Source organism: Colobus angolensis, unplaced genomic scaffold, assembly GCF_000951035.1.
Source record: "Colobus angolensis palliatus isolate OR3802 unplaced genomic scaffold, Cang.pa_1.0 Scaffold71, whole genome shotgun sequence".
NCBI lineage: Eukaryota > Metazoa > Chordata > Mammalia > Primates > Cercopithecidae > Colobus > Colobus angolensis.
The window spans coordinates 1,695,589-1,713,384 of record NW_012120821.1 but is presented as its reverse complement, the minus strand read 5'-3'; the positions used below and the strand labels follow the sequence as shown (position 1 = coordinate 1,713,384).

General features: G+C 36.6%; 1 protein-coding gene across 2 annotated transcripts; it reads right to left on the bottom strand.

The window, feature by feature from the left end:
* Positions 1–1,537: 1,537 nt before the first annotated feature.
* On the bottom strand, positions 1,538–14,514 carry COMMD8 (COMM domain containing 8). 2 transcript variants are annotated; one of them, XM_011927331.1, is made up of 5 exons: positions 14,371–14,514; positions 10,880–11,035; positions 7,285–7,437; positions 3,803–3,958; positions 1,538–2,409 (listed from the first exon to the last, which is right to left on the bottom strand). In XM_011927331.1, the coding sequence occupies exons 1-5, from the start codon at positions 14,434–14,436 to the stop codon at positions 2,389–2,391; spliced, it is 552 nt and encodes a 183-aa protein (XP_011782721.1). In that variant the 5' UTR covers positions 14,437–14,514; the 3' UTR covers positions 1,538–2,388. The 2 variants fall into 2 exon arrangements, with proteins under 2 accessions (XP_011782721.1, XP_011782722.1); XM_011927332.1 differs by having other exon boundaries at positions 7,291–7,437.
* Between the last annotated feature and the right edge of the window lie 3,282 nt (positions 14,515–17,796).

Sequence of the window (17,796 nt, the reverse complement as noted above, 5' to 3'; positions counted from 1 at the left end):
CAAAGAGAATAAAATACCTAGGAATCCAACTTACAAGGGATGTAAAGGACCTCTTCAAGGAGAACTACAAACCACTGCTCAGTGAAATAAAAGACAGTCATTATTTTAAGTGAAGTAACTGGGGAATGGAAAACTTAAGCTATGAGGATACAAAGGCATAAGAGTAATATAATGAACTTTTTGCTCAGGGAGGAAGGTTGGGAGGGGTGTGAAGGATAAAAGATTACATTAAGGGTACAGTATACTGCTCGGGTGACGGGAGCAATAAAATCTCAGAAATCAGCACTAAATAACTTCTCTGTGTAACTAAAAACCACCTGTACCCTCAAAAATTATTCAAATAAAAAAATTTTTAAGTTCGGGAGTATCTTGAAAAAATAAACCTACCATATCATCCAGTCATTTCATTCTTAAGTACTTGCTCAAAAAAAAAAAAAAGCATATGTTCGTTCAAAGATGTATACAAGAAAGTTCACAGCATTCTATGTATTCTAATGAATAAAACTTGAACCAACCAAAATATCCATTAATAGGTGAATAAATTGTGGCAGAACTCTACAACATAATACTTCTGAACAATAAAAAGAAATGAGCTACTGATGCATGCAACATGAATGAAACTCAAGATAATGCTGAAAGAAGCCAGATATTTTTTAAAAAAATAGTACACACTATATGATTCCTTTATACTAAACTTTCAAAAATGCAACAATCTGTAGTGACAGGAAGCAGATCAGTGGTTACCTGTGGGAAATGGAAGGGGCAGGGACTACAGAGAACCAAGAGGAAACCTTCAGGAGTGTTCAAATGTTCATTATCCTAATTTGTGGTGATGCTTTCATGGATGTAAACATGTATATGTCAAAATATCACATTGCACACTTTAATATGTATACTATTTAGTATACTGATCCAATTTCGATAAAGCTGCTGAATATGCGAATGGAGTGTTACCAAGTGGTGAGAGAGTGACTGACTACACAGCAAGATGTTTTCCTTCTAAAGGAGATACTGCATGGAAAGTTGAAATTTAGAAGAGACTTCACGATGAGTGCTATTCAAAGTACTGTTCTACAAACCATCACTGGCCCGTAATAAATAACTTGCACAAGAAGGTAAATTACCTACCACACTAAGCACACTCTTTCCTTCAGCTGATAATTTTTTTAAAACCAAAATTTCTTGATGAAGAAAGCAGTATACTGATACACTTTCTGGCCCAAGCTCCATATTGAATCACTGACCTGTAACAAACAGTTCACAGACAAGCACTTCTCTGCAGACACATTTTTGAGTAGCACTGTTTAGACCACACTCAGAAAACTCTCTAAGCCTATCCTCACCTGTATGATGAGAATAGTAATAATTGCTCTGGATGCCTCAAAGAATAGTATGATGCTCTACTGAGCCATATGGCTTGCAAATAGCAAGCATCTATTAATTACATATTATTGAATTATGTATAATTACGTATAACTACTGAGTTATTTGGAGTCATTTAAAATAAATATATAAAAATAAAACAAGACATTTTTCATTTGCTCAGAATGCTTGTTGTTAAAGTTAACTGAGGTTACAAATGGTTTGCTTTTCCAATGAATTTAACATTCAAAAGTATTCAATATTGAGTTTATTAACAAAAGTGGACCTGTACATAGTTTTATCTCATATTTGAATAATATACACACTGCACAATGGCAACTATTTTTTATCAGAGCAACGTTTCCCAAACATAGAAGTGCAGAAGTAAAAATGTTATTTTCGTTTTTCTGTATTCTTTAGTTTCTAGAATTCATAAACTCAGAATTGTTCACATAAGTTTACAGTATTTGTTCTTGTTTATCTCTGACAAAGAGGTGTTCTCTAAGAAATTTTATATTTTATAATCTTTCCTCTGAAATATGAGAAAGACATGGAATCTCCTGAGTTATATATGCAGCTTATACATTCTTTGAAAAAGTTTTTAAAAATACCACAAAGTAATTATATACCCATAATATATGTTGCTATTCACGTAATTATTTAAGCAATATTCAAGTATATTTGTGCTTTATATTTTTACATTACTTTAGAACCTATTTTTAGCTTTCAATGAAACTGTGTATCTCCAAAGATTTCTCAAGTATTTAATAAATGAGGCAAAACAATCATGAAAATATAAACTGCTACTATAGATTTTTCATCTTTCATTTTATGCATTTCCTCTCAACCATGTAATTTCCTGTTAAGAAATGTGGATACATTTTTATCTTTATAATATCAACATTGCTGCTTTCTCAGCCTGTTGCAACAGTCAAGACATCACAGCATTTCTGAACACACAGTATTCACTCTGCCATATAAGTTGGAGCAATAAAATCTGACAGCACTGGTATTCATCATTTCCAGTTATTTCAACTGCAGGACCACCTTAAAACACAAATTGAAGAGAAAATATCAGGTTATACGAGACTGATGCTGATATATTCCATATTAAATGCTTTGAAGTCTCTGAAAAAGAGCATGGAGAACTCATAACAAGGAAGTACAACACACAGTAACTGATGACATATGCCTGCCAGAATCTACGGTTCAGAATCTGTTACCATTTATATCGGGCTCTATCACACGCACCCTTCACACATGTAGCCCCACTCAGCCATCCAGCCAAGCCCGAGCTGCTCGTTTGGTTAATAGGCATGTGGACCGGTGATCAAAGCACTACAATGTTTGAGCAAATGCAGAGTGTGGAGAGAAGCCGAAGTTTATCGGAGTTTTTAAAAAGCAGGATCAAGAAGATTAAATAGTGGAGCAGTAGAGGTTGTAAGAATCACTGAGACTTAATCACTAAGATGCGATCACTAGAGAAAACGCTGAGCAATAACAAAGAAACATACATATACAAAGATAATTATTTTTATTCCTCCTCACAACAGTTTCCACTGTTTAAATATTATTTTTCTCATTTATTAAACATTAGGAGCAGTTACTGTTATTTAGCCACTCCATTGTAAATGTGAAGTTTTTCGACATTGATTAGTTCTGTCTTGCCTCAATCTGATTTTGTCATAATAACTACAGGCCATATTTTGTCTTCCATAGAGGATCATAAAAGCAATTTTCTATTATTAGTCCACTTAATAAAGCCACTTTTTTTTCAGGATCGTAATTTTTTTTAATCATAAAAACTCTTCAGAATCAATTAATTTTATTATTCTAAGGTAAAAATTTTATTTTTATCATTAACGAGCATTGAAGCAAAAGAAATTCAGCTGTTAGAATAGCACTATTATTCTTTCAAAAATTACTTAATACATTATGTTTGAAACTAAGTAATTGAACATTACAAGTTGTAATCAATATCTAAAACTAGAGCTCAGAACATACTAACAAAGTATTTTCTGTGCTTAACATAAAACATCAGGAGAAAAAACACTAAAAGTGAACTATGAGTCTAGGAGCATCAATCAAAACTTAAAACGTTTGGCCGGATGCAGTGGCCCATGCCTGTAATCCCAGCACTTTGGGAGGCCAAGGCGGGTAGATCACTTGAGGTCAAGAGTTTGAGACCAGTCTGGCCAACATGGTGAAACCCCATCTCTACTAAAAATACAAAAATCAGTCAGGCGTGGTTGCGGGCATCTGTAATCCCAGCTAGTCTGGAGGCTCAGGCACGAGAGTCGCTTGAACTCAGGAGGTGGAGGTTGCAGTGAGCCGACATCACGCCACTGCCCTCCAGCCTGGGTGACACAGCAAGATTCCAACTAAAAAAAACCCAAAAGCCTTAAACATTCAAATCATATGACAAAATTATAGCAAATACCTTATTTGCTGCTTCCAAGGAATGTATTAGATTCTGCAGCTCCTCTCTACTCATTTCAATAGAATATGGTTTTACTTCAGCATTTTCTTTTACATCTAGATGCAGGCTTAAAAGTGGCATTCGTAATGCAGCAATCTTGTCACTGGAAAGTGCCAGCTGTTTAAAATCAGAAAAATAGCAATTAATAAATAGTAAAAAGAACCATATTGAATATGCATCAGAGGTTAGTTAGCAGTACATTTTTTAAAAGTACTGTTTGCTGTTGAGTATAGAGAAAAGTGAAAGAAACAAATCCATGCTAAAGCATATTTGAAGAATAGAAAGAGAAAGGAAAGTGAATAAAAGAGAGGAAATGGGTAGGAAAGTAAGATAACCAGTCAGCAATCTTGTGACAGAAGCAGGTATGTAGATCAGAGTCACGCCTGGGAAGTAATGAATGGGTCTAATGTACAAGAAACATATGAGAATTTTTAAAGAAGACTAAAGGCACCAAGAAGATGAAAGCTCATGTACAAAGATAAGTGAGACCAAAAATACTGGTAAACTCTCAGAAATTAAGATGCTTAATTAATGGTCAGCTATCTATCTATCACAATATTGATAAATATGTTATCAAGATACCATCTTCAATTAGAGCCACTCAACAGAAACACTCCGTACACTTACCTCATTTCTTAATTTATTTCTCTGGAATATATCCTAGGGGAATTGGAAGAACCAAATATTTATAATACTAGTACTTTTTGAAACGAGCACCGTAGCTTCCTTGGCAGACAGCACAGGGAAACTCAATTTTCCTGGAATCTGAGCCAGAAAAATCCACAAAAACTGAATCTTTGTTTAGAATGCTACCACTTGCAAAAAAATTACTTATGCAATGATAAGGGACATCTTTCCTAATGACCTCAAAGGATCTCTCTTGTGGTACATACACTATAGAATCAAATCTTGACCTATCTCCTCCATTCTCTCACCCAAAAACAGGACCTATAATATCTGAGATCTGGAAGTAGTAGCTTCAGGTTAACTATCTTATGCATAATTCTCCTCCTCAATATTTCCAATAAATAGTTTTTCACCCTATGCTTGAATACCACCAATGATGATGCATGTGCTACCTCGAGAAGAAGTTACAATCATTTCCAGATATTCATACTTGTTAAAAAGTTCTTCCCTAGGTTGAATTGAAACCTATCTTATTGCAAATAATATACCTTAGTCCTTCACCTACTTTCTGGAGCCACAAAGCATTTATATATTCCCCCATTTATGACTTTTAGCCTTTTAAAGGTAAGTATCATGTTTCTACTAGGTTTAATCTTTTCCAGGTACATGGTATCAGTGTTTCAAAGCAATTTCACATACCATGATTTTAAGTTCCTAGTCATTCTTTGCTACCTGGAGTCCAATTTGCTTAAATATCTATTAAGTTTGGCAGCCAAAACTAAACAGATATTACACTAAAAAGATGTTATCATTGGAAACAGAAGGTACTAGCACTATCTCTTGCTTGAAGAACTGCAATTCTGCCGGGCACAGTGGCTCATACCTGTAATCCCAGCACTTTGGGAGGCTGAGGTGGGCGGATCACCTGAGGTCGGGAGTTCGCGACCAGCCTGACCAACATGGCAAAACCCCATCTCTACTAAAAATACAAAATTAGCCAGGCATGATGGCACATGCCTGCAATCCCAGCTACTCGGGAGGCTGGGGCAGGAGAATAGCTTGAACCCGGGAGGTGGGGTTGCAGTGAGCTGAGATCCTGTCATTGCACTCCAGCCTGGGCAACAAGGGTGAAACTCTTATCTCAAAAAAAAAAAAAACTGCATTTCTACCAACAAAATATGGGCCTGAATCAACACGAATGAAGCTATACTTTGATAAACCAAAATAAACATTTCTCATATATGCTACCATTAACATCTATCTCTTATCCTTTATTATTTTTTTTTCTGAGACAAAGTCACGCTCTGGTGCCCAGGCTGGAGTGAAGTGGCACAATGATCTTGGTTCACTGCAAGCTCCACCTCCTGGGTTCAAGCAATTCTCGTGCCTCAGCCTCCCAAGTAGCTGGGACTACAGGCACACACCAAAACACCCACTAATATCCGTATTTTTTCAGTAGTGTTGCAGTTTTGCCATGTTGGCCAGGCCAGTCTCGAACTCCTGGCCTCAAGTGATCCACCCGCCTTGGCCTCCCAAAGTGCTGGGATTACAGGCGTGAGCCACCGCACCTGGCCTCCTTTATCTTTTATATTTATAAAAATATAAAATCTGAAATTGAAACTAAATTTATAAAATTTAAATATTTAAATTAAACATCCTCTATTTAGGTTGCCTATTTCATTCATTTGGTCACTGATGTAATTAGCTGTGACATAATTTTAAACTTTGTGTCACATTATACACGTGTTATAGCTCTAGTTTTATATCCCTTTCAGGTATGATAAACATAATACTCATAAAAATGTTGAAAATGACCGGGCCAAGACCAGAGCCAGAGACTTCTTAACTAATATACATTTATCTGTCTTTGCTTAGTTATTTATCTGATTATGAACCCACCTATTATCTTCCCACATTTTTCTCTACTTAATCCACATATACAATGTAAGGCACTTTATCCAGGGTCATGCTAAAATCAAGAAACAAAATTATTTGTTTCCTCTTCATCTACTGGTCTAGGTATCTTATAAGGACAAAAAGTGGGTCTGAGATTGTCCTTTATGAACTCTACTGATAGTGACTCTCCAAAATGTATTAAAAACTGATGTTTTAATAGTATCTTACAGGTTTTCCTCCTAGAGGTAGAATCACATTTACCAGTCTAAAGAAAGCTATGAAGTCTAGAAAGTTGTGGTCAAAAATATATGTTGACCAGGTGGTATGGCTCACGCCTGTAAAACCAGCACTTTGGGGGGCTGAAGCCCCCCAAAGATCACTCACTTGAGGCCAGGATTCGAGACCAGCCTAGCCAAAATGGCAAAACCCCAAATCTCCACCAAAGATACAAAAATTAGCTAGGTGTGGTGGCACGTGCCTGTAGTCCCAGCTACTCAGGAGGCTGAGGCAGAAGAATTGCTTGAACCCAGGAGGCAGAAGTTGCAGTGAGCCGAGATTGCACCACTGCACTCCAGCCTAGATGACAGAGCACGACTCTCTCTCAAAAAATAAATTATATATATATATATGTATGTATGTATGTATCTATATGTTGACTATATGCTGTCCCATCGCTTATGACATTTAATGATTTACAGATCTAATTAAATTTATTATCAATGTAATGTTATTACATGTGGCTTAGATGTTTGTAGTGTACTTATGCCCAAGTTAATGTAAGGTGTAATTAAAACTATCTTTGATATTTCTTTGGGATAATACATTCCCAAAATAACAAATTTTAGATATATGATATTATAAAGATATTTGTCTATATCCAGAAAATGAAATAAAAAATACACATACTCATAGACTCTTACCTTTACCTGCCAATCAAAATCCTGCAGCTGTGCAGAGGAAATAGCAACTATTTCTCTTGACAGAGCCTGTTTGATTTCATCTTTCCTACTTTTCACACATTTCATGATAGTTTCTTGATGAAATGAATTCAACTGATTCAACTGCTGAAATATCTATAAAAATAAAAACAGACAAAAGGGGCTTTCTGTTTAAAACGTAAAAACACAATTCCACTCTCCTTTTGCACACTTTTAAAGCAACAGTAAAAGATAAAGAGAAATACTTCTGTAACTATAAAAAAGACTAAGATGAGAGTAACCAGAAAATAGGTTTTAACAAATTTCTGCAAAATAGAGAGTAAAGAAAAAGGACTGATGGAAGCAGCAGCATGGAAATGAATACACCTGGAAAACACCAAAGCTGATACAGCCATGTAGGGTGAGCATCTCAAATCCCAAAACGGGAAAAGTTTTGTGAACTGACAGGATGCTCAAAGGAAGTGCTCATTTGAATAGTTAAGATTTCAGATTTGATTTTTTTTAGCAGGGATGCTGCACTGTTGACTATAATGCAAATATTGCAAAGTCAAAAACATCCGAAATCCAAAACAGTTCTGGTCCCAAGCATTTCAGATAAAGGATACTCAACTTGTATTAATATATCAGACAATGTAGCCTTTAAGGCAAGAAGTGTTACAAGAAATACAGAAGGACAGTAAAAGGGCAATTCAACAGAAAGACACAACAATCATAAATCCCTGTGTACCTAACACCATAGTTTCAAAATATATAAAGCAGCAAAACTTGGCAGCACTAAAAGAATAAATCCACATTCACAATTAGAGGTATTAATACAACTCTCAATAGCTGACACAAAGAAACAAAAAAAATCAATGAGGATATAGAAGAATTGAAAAAATGCATTCTACCTAACCTTAGCAATATATACAATATTACACCTGACAACTGTAGAGTACACGTTATTTTCAAATGTATATGTAACATTCACCATAATGTACCATATTCTGAGCCATTTAGTAAACCACATCAGATCTCAAAGAACTTAAATAATACTGTTCACATTTTTATTACTGGGTAATGAAGTCGTGACTAATGAGAAAAGGTAACCAAAAAATTTCCGAATGTGTGAAAATTAAGTAGCACAACACTAAATAAATAAATAAAATTAATCTCATTTATTCTTCCTGTGAACAGGAAGAGGGAAAAAAATTCTTCCCAATTCATTCCATGAGGCCAGAATAAAACTTGACACCTTGACAAGAGTATTATAGGGAGGAAAAGAGGAAAAAAAAAAAAAAAAAAGAAAACACCTAGGCCAATATCACTCAAATATTGATGTAAAAATCCTAAGCAAAATATTGGCAATTCAAATCAAGAGATACATAAAAAAGATTATACATCATGATCAAGTGGAGTTTATTTTGGCAGTGCAGCCTTAGTTTAACATTCAAAAATCACATTAACAAAATAAAGAAGAAACAATAATAAATTCAGGGAAAAGCATTTGATAAAATTCAGTATCCATTCATGGTAAAAATTCTCAGCAAAGTTAGAATTGTAGGATGCTTCTTTAGTCTGACAATGGATATCTATAAAATCACAGAGCTAACATACTAAATGGTGAAATAGTAAACACTTTCTCCCTAAGGTTAGGAATAAATATATATCTACTATGCCTGCTTTTTTAAAAGAAACACTGACTGCTGGTGTTAGCCAATGCACAAAGGTAAGAAAAATAAATGAAAGATGTTAAAGCTGAAAAAGAAAATTATTATATACAATCTCCCCCCAAAAAATCTATATACAATTAGATACAGTAAACAAATTTAGAAAGGCTGTGGGACACTATATAAAAATCAACTGTTTGTACATACTAGCAAAAACTTTGAAAAATTAAAGATCAAAAACATCATTTACTCAGAAACAAAAAATATTTGCAAGAGCTCAACACTGAAAACTACAAAACACGAGACAGAGAAACCAAAGCCCTCTAAATAAACAGAGGGCCAGCCCATGTTCATAACTTTGGAAAGCTCAATGTTGTTGTCAGTTCTCCCCACAAATGATCTAGTGATTCAGTGCAATCTCCATCAAAAATCCAGCAGGTTTGTAGGTTAAAACTGAAAAGTTGATTCTAGAGGGTTATCTGAAAACATAATAGCCAAGGCACTCCTGAAGAAGCATGACAATGAAGGTCTTCTATTACCAGATATCAAGACATAATTTAATTTAGCTTTAATTCTACAGTAATTAAAGCAGTGTAGCATTGGCAAATACATACAAGTAGACTAGTGGAATACATTTAAGAGTCAAGATACAGAGGCACAAATATATGGCCATTTGATTTACAATAAAGGCAGCACAGCAATACTGTGTGGCAAGGATGGTCATTTCAATAAACGGTCCACTGGATATTCGTGTAGAAAATTTTGAACTTGACCTCCATTCCACACACAAATATTAATTCAAAATGCATCAGTGACATAATGTGAGAGCTAAAACAATCAAGCTTCTACAAGAACACATCCAAGAATCTTCATGTCTTCAGCATAAATATTTCTGAAACAAAACACTAATAGTATTAGCCAGCAAAAGAAATATTGACAAAGTAGATTTGTTAAATTTCACAACTTGTTTCACCAGAAGACACCATTGAGAGAGTAAAAAGGCAAGCACATAATAGAAAATATTTAAAATACATATTTCTAACAATGAGCTCATATCAGAATATCATCCAAATCAATGACAAACATAAATAACTTGATTTTCAGAAAAGTGAGCAACCTACACGAGGTCAAATGATTTTTGACAAAGATGCAAAAGTAATTCAGTGGAAGAAGGATATCCTATGACCACGCAATTTCACTTCAAGATATCTACCCCAGAAAAGCTGATGTGAGTGTGAACAAGGAGACATGTAAAGAATGTTTATAGCAGTATTACGTGTAATAATGAAAGAAGCAATGACTATTAGTAGGGAGATAAATAAATCTTATTTAATTTCTATCATCAAATACAAGGATTTAAAATACACTAACTAGATCCACGTTTATCAATGTAAAACACAATGCTGCATTTAAAACAATTTACAAGTGCAGACATATGTTACATTTTATTACAAGTTATACACTTACACACCCCAAATAATTCAATATACTCAAAGATTCAAACATACATACAATATATAATACAAAACATGAACACCACCTTCAAGAGTGGTGATCTCTAGGTGAAAGTGGGATATCCGGGTGTGGGATAGGGGAATTTTGGTTACCTCTGTAATGCTTTATTTACGAAACAAACACACACATTGCAAAATGTTAACACCTGTTTAACTGGTAATGCGAATGTAGGTATCAGTTATATAACTTCTTGTTTTCTTCTGTATGTTTTAAATGTTTCACAATTAAAAGAGCAAAAACAACCAAAAACAAAACTGCAAAAACCTAGGATTTCCACAGATTTTTCCATTCACAATTATAAGGTATTTGTTGTTACTGATGATGGCCCTTGTATTATACACTGCTCTAAAAAAACTCAGACAGAAACCTGAGCATTATTTATTGTAAGTTATAGAAACGTGCAGAGAAGTTACCTCTTCATCAGATAAGTTTTTACCAACTACAGCTTTAAAAAATTTGGCAATATCTTCTAAAACGTGCATCCATTCTTCTGATTCCCAAACAGTGTGATAATCTTGGTACACAGGATAAGCTCGACCACAAATGCCATCAATTATTTTGTGAAGAAGCTAGCAAGAAAAACACAAATAAATGCACTTATAAGTAAAATGATAAAACAAATTTATCTTCCTCTTAACAAACGTTGGGAGATGTTCATGTTATCTGCAAGACCAGATTAAGTTAAAATGTATAAACCACTTTTAAGATTATTCTAATTAAAAATTAGAACTCATAAAAATCCTACACTTTCTATTATTACGTCGACCTTCAGAAACTAAAATAATTTTACAAAAATTACATAACAAAAAAACTAAAAGGAAGATACGTATAAAAGATGTTATTTACAGCAATGACCAAACAAAAAGATAGGACTTACATCCAAGTCTCTTACTGTAGGCCTATAAGCTACATTTTGCTTTGCCTCCATTTTCACAACATACTTTTTTTTCTTTTGAGGGTCTCACTATGTTACCCAGACTGGCCTTCAACTCCTGAACTCAAGCAATTTTCCCATCTCAGCCTCCCAAGTAGCTAGGACTACAGGCGAGCACCACCACACCCAGCTCAGCAGTTACTTTAGATGTATTCCCAGAAAGTCTTCAGTACTTTTTTCCTTTTTTCTACATTCCTTTCTATCCTATTAGTATCTTACTATCAGCAATGGAAAGCCTAACACATGTATAACTTAACATAGTGATTAAGACTATGGATTTTGGAATAAAACTATCCAGTTCAAATCCCAGTTGCAGTACTTTCAAGTTTTATTTAAATCTAACGAGTCTGTTTCCTCAAGTGTTAAATGAGGATATCATCTCTTCTCTTAATCTTGCTGTAAAGATTGAAGAATAATACATGGAAATCACTTAGCATCTTCCAGGCATGTACAAAGACATGCAGACATTGCTAGCCCTCGTTACCATCCTTATTATTATTATCACTACTCCTCCTCCTCCAATTCACGCCTTCAACATCTATTAACTGAGATAACACAATGCCAGTACTATTCTAAGTACTCAACATATACTAAGGTTATCTTTCTCAAAGTTATTTGTATCTTACAAGAGTAGTATTTGAACCAAATAACTTGGAAATAATCATATTCCACCTCATTTTAACTAATAACTCCTTCCCTCTAACACCACACTTGCCAGAACATAACCAACTGCTTCCAAATGGTGGCTAATACACTATACAAACTGAATTTTTATTTACCATAAATCAACATACTCAATTTTGAATTCATTCAAAATTCTCTACAGCTTATCCTATACTGTCCCCATGCTAAAACAAAACCCAGAACTCAGACTGAAAAATAAAAGCATTATATTTTTTGGAATATGTTTGTTAGTCACTCACAAATATGAAATGCACACTTCATCCCAGTTATTAAATAAGGTCATGGAAACGACCTTATTTAACGACAAAGGTCATGGAAATGACTTTATTTAATGGCAAAGAAACTATAATAGCTACTGTTATGGAGCCCTAATTAGGTACCACGCTCTGGACTGATCCTCATTACAACTCTGAAGTAACCATTGTTATTATTCCTAATTTACAAATGAGGAAACTGAGAATAAATAAGGCCCTACCATAACAGAGTTTTAGTCCATTCAAAAAAGGCAAACATACAAATACATGTAATTTAGAATGATGGGGACATAATAAAAGTATATACAAGGTACAAAGGAGCACAGAGAGGAAGCAAGGAAAAGTCCATCTTAAAAGGATGAGTAGTTGGCCAAGCAAACAGGAGAGAAGAAGGGCATTTCTAGATTCAAGCAACGGCATATATACAGGAGGCAAACTGTAAAATCACACTGCTTGATTTAGGGAATAGCAAGTTATTTTGGGGGGTGCCTAGGGGGTGACAGGAGACAAGGCTGGAGAGGTGGGTGGAGCCAAATCAAAAAGGACCTGTGTACAAAGCAAAAGAGCCTAGTGCTCAACCGGGATGCAATCTATTCACACATTTGCATTATTTTTTCATATATTTGCTAACAGGTTGGAAGATGTAAGAAAAGAGAGAGGGTGAGCCCAGGTGCCTCAATTTTCAGTTAAGGAATTAAAGATTAAGGGGCTTAAATTGTTGAGGACACTCAAAATGGAGGCAGTAAAGAGGTAGAAGAGATGTGAAAAGGAGAGGCCATGGATGAAACCTAGAACATCGGGTTGAGGGGCTGGGTGAAAGTGGTGGTGCCACAAACCAAAAATGAGGCTACAGGAGGAGTAGGTCCAGAGGGAAAAAAGAGCTCACGCAAGGGCATACCGAATTTGAGGTACCTGTGGCAGAAGCCTGACACTCAGGGAAGAGATTTTGGTTTGGGGTTTTGGGGGTTTTGTTTTTTGACTGGCATTCTTGAACCATAGAGGAAGAAAATTTTGGCTGGACCTAGAGATTTAGGAGTCATCAACATATATGGTAGTAAAGGTTATGGACCTTATCTAAATGGGTAGAATGAAGACAAGGAGAGCCAAAAGCCAATAAAAAACTCAGAATCGATAGATCTGAGCATAAGTTCCAGCTCTGCCACTTTCTGGACGGGCAATCCTGGGCAAGTCAGCCATAATTTCTGCTGACATTTCAGGTTCATCACTTGCAAAAGCAGAGAAAATAATTAGGGTGTTTTCTTTTTTCTTGACCCTGACAGGAGGTAAGTTCCTTTCTGTCTCCCCCACACTTTCTCCAGTGTAAACGGAATAGAGGAAATAGGAAGGCCAAAATTGAGACTTCTAAAAAAGATGCTCCACCAGGGCACGGGCTGTGTGTCTCACTCACCATTTTACCTCATCCCATCGGGACGCTCAGTGTATGAGAGACTTCAATGAAAAACTGGCTGAACAAACGAATGTGGTTGCTTTTCTCCAGATTCTCACAAGCCAGGTTCTTTCATAGACTGGAAGTCAATGGGTACATCACCTCTTGGGACGACCCTAACAAAAGTAACTCGCCCAGTTATTTCACTTCCTTCCAACTACCCTCAAGGGTGGAGGGGCAGGGTTCGCTTCGGTCTAGGTCACACAGTATTCCAGCAGCTAGTACTGTGCCTGCTGCCTGGCAGGTAGGGAGCCTTTGGGAGGTATATGTTGAATGAATGAAGAAAACGTATACGAAGCAGCGGCAAACACCGACTTGACGCCAAAAGCTTTCAAAGCCCGTCTGGTGCGGGCGCTTCTGCGCGCAAAGGCCCTGGGGCTGCACCTCTAGGCCAGGGGTGGCGCCCCAAGCTGCCCACCTAGGCTCCCCAGGGAAGGCGGGGACCAACCACCCGAAATCACGCCCCTTCCTCCTCCCTTTCCTAGGGAGCTTGCGAAGGCGTCTGGGTCGCACCCGGCCTGATCCGCACGCCGGGCCGTCCCGAAGCCCAGGCGCCGCGCCGCTTCCCCCAGTACCCTCCCTCACCTGCGGGCCCAGCTCGGCCGGCAGCTTCTGCAGCCGCCACAAGAGCGTCCCCTCTTCCGGCTCCATCCCTGCGCGAAGCTGGGGCCCGGGTCACGTGAAAAGGCTGGCGCTTGTCTAAAGCTACGGTTCGCCCACGTGACTGTCTCCGGCGGAGAGGGGCGGGGCGTGGAACCAAGAAGTCCCTGTGCGCTTGCCCAGAGGCGGAACTACCGGTTTCCCCGTAACCAGGGAGTCTGCAGTTTGCAATGATGTGGCTAAGATACCCTTGTGCTATTACTTTAAAGGAACATTTACGTATCTTTCAACGCAGTTTGTACCTTTGTTCAGGGTTCTATTGAACTTTCTCTGTAGTCTTTAGAAAACCTTCGAATAAATGTAACCATCTTTTTGGGTGCCTGGGCATGGTCATTCTCCCAGAGTTTTAACGTAAGTCTTTACTAAAGTATCCTGATTTGCAACGTAAATTAAGGTTTTGCCATGAGCAACGTTCTGTACATAGATCATCCTAGGGAGAAAGTACGATTTCCAGCCCCATTTGCAGAAAGCAAACATGATCAGAGAAGTCACTAGGGTTGTTGAATTTAGCAAATAAAAATAACAAATGTCCAGTTAAATGTGAAATTTCAGATAAGCAATAATATTTTGTTGTAAGTATCCCCTAAATATTGTATTGGATATATTTATACTGAAAATTATTTGTCTATCTGAAATTCAAATTTAACTGGGTGTCCTGTATTTTATCTGGCAACCCTAGAAATCACTGACCTAAGCTAAGTAAGAGGCCCAGTCTGAAGTTAAACAAAATCAATCGGACTCTAGAGCCATGCTATTAATGTTGAACTAAGCTCAAAGTCCAAATATCTTGTCTGTTATTTCTTATTACTGCTGCTACTTTAATCAGGTGCTGAAGAATTCAATGGTAAAACGAGCATGTCTTGCAATAGCGGATAATAACTAGTAGACCAGAAACAGGAATTACAATCTAATTTATAAATTTAATAATAAAAGTGGTGCAAAATGGTGAAGCGGAGGAGAAAGTATTCAATCTATGGGCTATGCAGAGAAAAACTACTCATTAGCAGCATTCTAGGTTTACCTCATATGTCCTTTCTCTGTGTGCCTCACGTCTCAAAGGTGAAGTCAATTTCTTTCTCCCATGATTTTCATGGTATTTTAGCTGTTCCTCACTTATTTACCACTTTCTAGTTCTTAATGCAGATAGATGCACAACACTCATTCCCCTATCTGAAATGTAATTGTCTTAAGATACTTTGTGAATACGAGCTCCCCAAATAATAGTTAAAATGAGAAGTCTGGAAAACTACTTCACCTGAGTCTTTCTGTAAATCTAAAGATGGGTAAGGTCTATTTTGAGAAAAAAAATTAAATTTTATGTATTATAATAATTGAGAGAAAAATACTTGCAAGCATCTACTATATGTCACACACTTCATATATTTTTATCTTAGTAATTCCTGCTACAGTCTTGTATGGTGGGTATTACAAATGAGGAAATAAATTTGAAGTAATATATTTTGTAAGGTCACTTAGATAGTAGTTACAAAATCACTGGTCTGAGGCCAGAAATGGTGGTCTCAGTCTGCATGCTTGACTATCCCTGGCTTACCTAAGGCCACGTAACAGATGACTAAATAAGGTAAAGTGACACACCCGGCAGGGTCCAAGGTTTAGTCAGAGGAAACAGAATTAGGTCCTAACTCATCTTTCAAGCAGGACTGAGTACTAAGAAGAATTTGATCTTTTCTCTCGAATTTGGATGGGACAAAATTTAGGCTGTAACAAATATGGTCTCTAAAATAGTTAACAACTTTCAAGAGAGACAGCGCTTAATATTTGGCCTTTGATTAGTAAGAGGATATTACGTGTATAATCCAAGAGGTTTTCAAAACTCATTTCTGTCTCGTGTAGTTTCATCTGTACTAGGTATATTCTGGTCTCCATCTCCCAAATCTTACTTGTACTATAGTAATCTTTAAATGCATGAACTCTGGAGCTAAACTTCATAAGTTCAAACCCTGGCTCTGAAAATGACTATCTATGTAATATAGGCAAGCTATTTTCACTTCTCTGTGTTTCTCATTCCTTACAACAACCCTGTAAATTGTATAATTGGTTATAATGACAGCTTAGGATTTACAGGGTTTTTGTAAGTTGATATATGTAAAGTTCTTGAAATGAAGTCTGGCCTGCCACTTAGAAAATTGTATTACATTCCCTTCTATGTGGCCTTCTTTGCTCTACTGTTATCTAGCCAAAGTCTAGTGGGTTCCAGAAAGTCTAGTGGGTTCCAGAACGTTACCCTCCTGGTGAACTGTCACTGCCTTAGAGATGTGATCTGCATCTAAAACCAAACTAGCCAGCTATATAGTGCTGTATAGGTGATGTAGATCAGTGCTTACAGTTGGGAGAGATATACAAAGATCTCAGGTAAAACCCAATGTGTGCACTTGCTGAGCTTACACTGGAATTCAAGCTTGCTATTTGTGAAATAATTTGGTACTCTTTTTCTGAAGTTAGTTTCCTCGAGAGTTTTTGTTTTGAGGTGGAAGGAGGCAAGAGTTTTGTGCACCATGCCTTGGAAAATTCATTCATTCACTCATTCTTTAACAATTGTTGATTAAACATCTACCATTGATTAGATGCTCTAATGACTCTGGGAACGCAAGCAGTCGACAATAATTTACCTTCTGGTTTCAGGAGAGAAGAAGTGCTTAGATAATGAACAAATAGGTAACTAAGATGATGAAATATACTGAGAAGTATCTTTAAGAAAATAAAACAGTAATATAATAGAAAGGGATGGTGGAAATATACCTTAGATTGGTCACAAAGCACCTAGCTAACAAATGGCATTTATACTAAGGCATAAAGGCTGAAAAGACTTGAAGGCAACATCTAGGGAAAAATAATTGTGAGCAGAATGCAGAGGGCCTGAGGCAAGAGAAAGCCTGCCTTATTCACCATGATGATCCAAGGCCTGTGTGACTGGACAGGCCTTGAAGATGCCAGAGATGTGGGCATGGATTTGATAAAGAAGATACCAGAGATGTGGGCATGGATTTGGACCAGTTAATTGACATAATGTGGTTTACATTTTTAAATGCTTATACTATGGAAACTGGAAAATAGTTATACTATTCAAATTATTTTTCAGTAAACTGGAAAATATACTATGCAAAACAGATCTTAGAGTGCAAGAGCAAAACATGGGGAACCAATCTGGAGACTACTCCAGACTTATTCTAACTAATATAGACATTAGAGTTAATATGGCCTTATTTCCACCCCCAGACTATAGAATTCCAGGGGCTTAGATGATAGATTGTGGTAGCAGGAACTAGATACAAATGGAAATAATCAAAATATATTTTGGAACTAAGACCTATAGAAGTTGATGGTGGATCA

Bases quoted from the DNA above. Each gene is read 5' to 3' on its own strand.
- COMMD8 (XM_011927331.1), bottom strand. From the start codon at position 14,436: ATGGAGCCGGAAGAGGGGACGCTCTTGTGGCGGCTGCAGAAGCTGCCG. The intron at 7,438-10,879 runs GTAACTTCTCTG...TTATTTTTATAG, and splicing joins AAAACTTATCTGATGAAGAG to ATATTTCAGCAGTTGAATCA. The intron at 3,959-7,284 runs GTAAGAGTCTAT...GATTTTAAACAG, and splicing joins ATTTTGATTGGCAGGTAAAG to CTGGCACTTTCCAGTGACAA.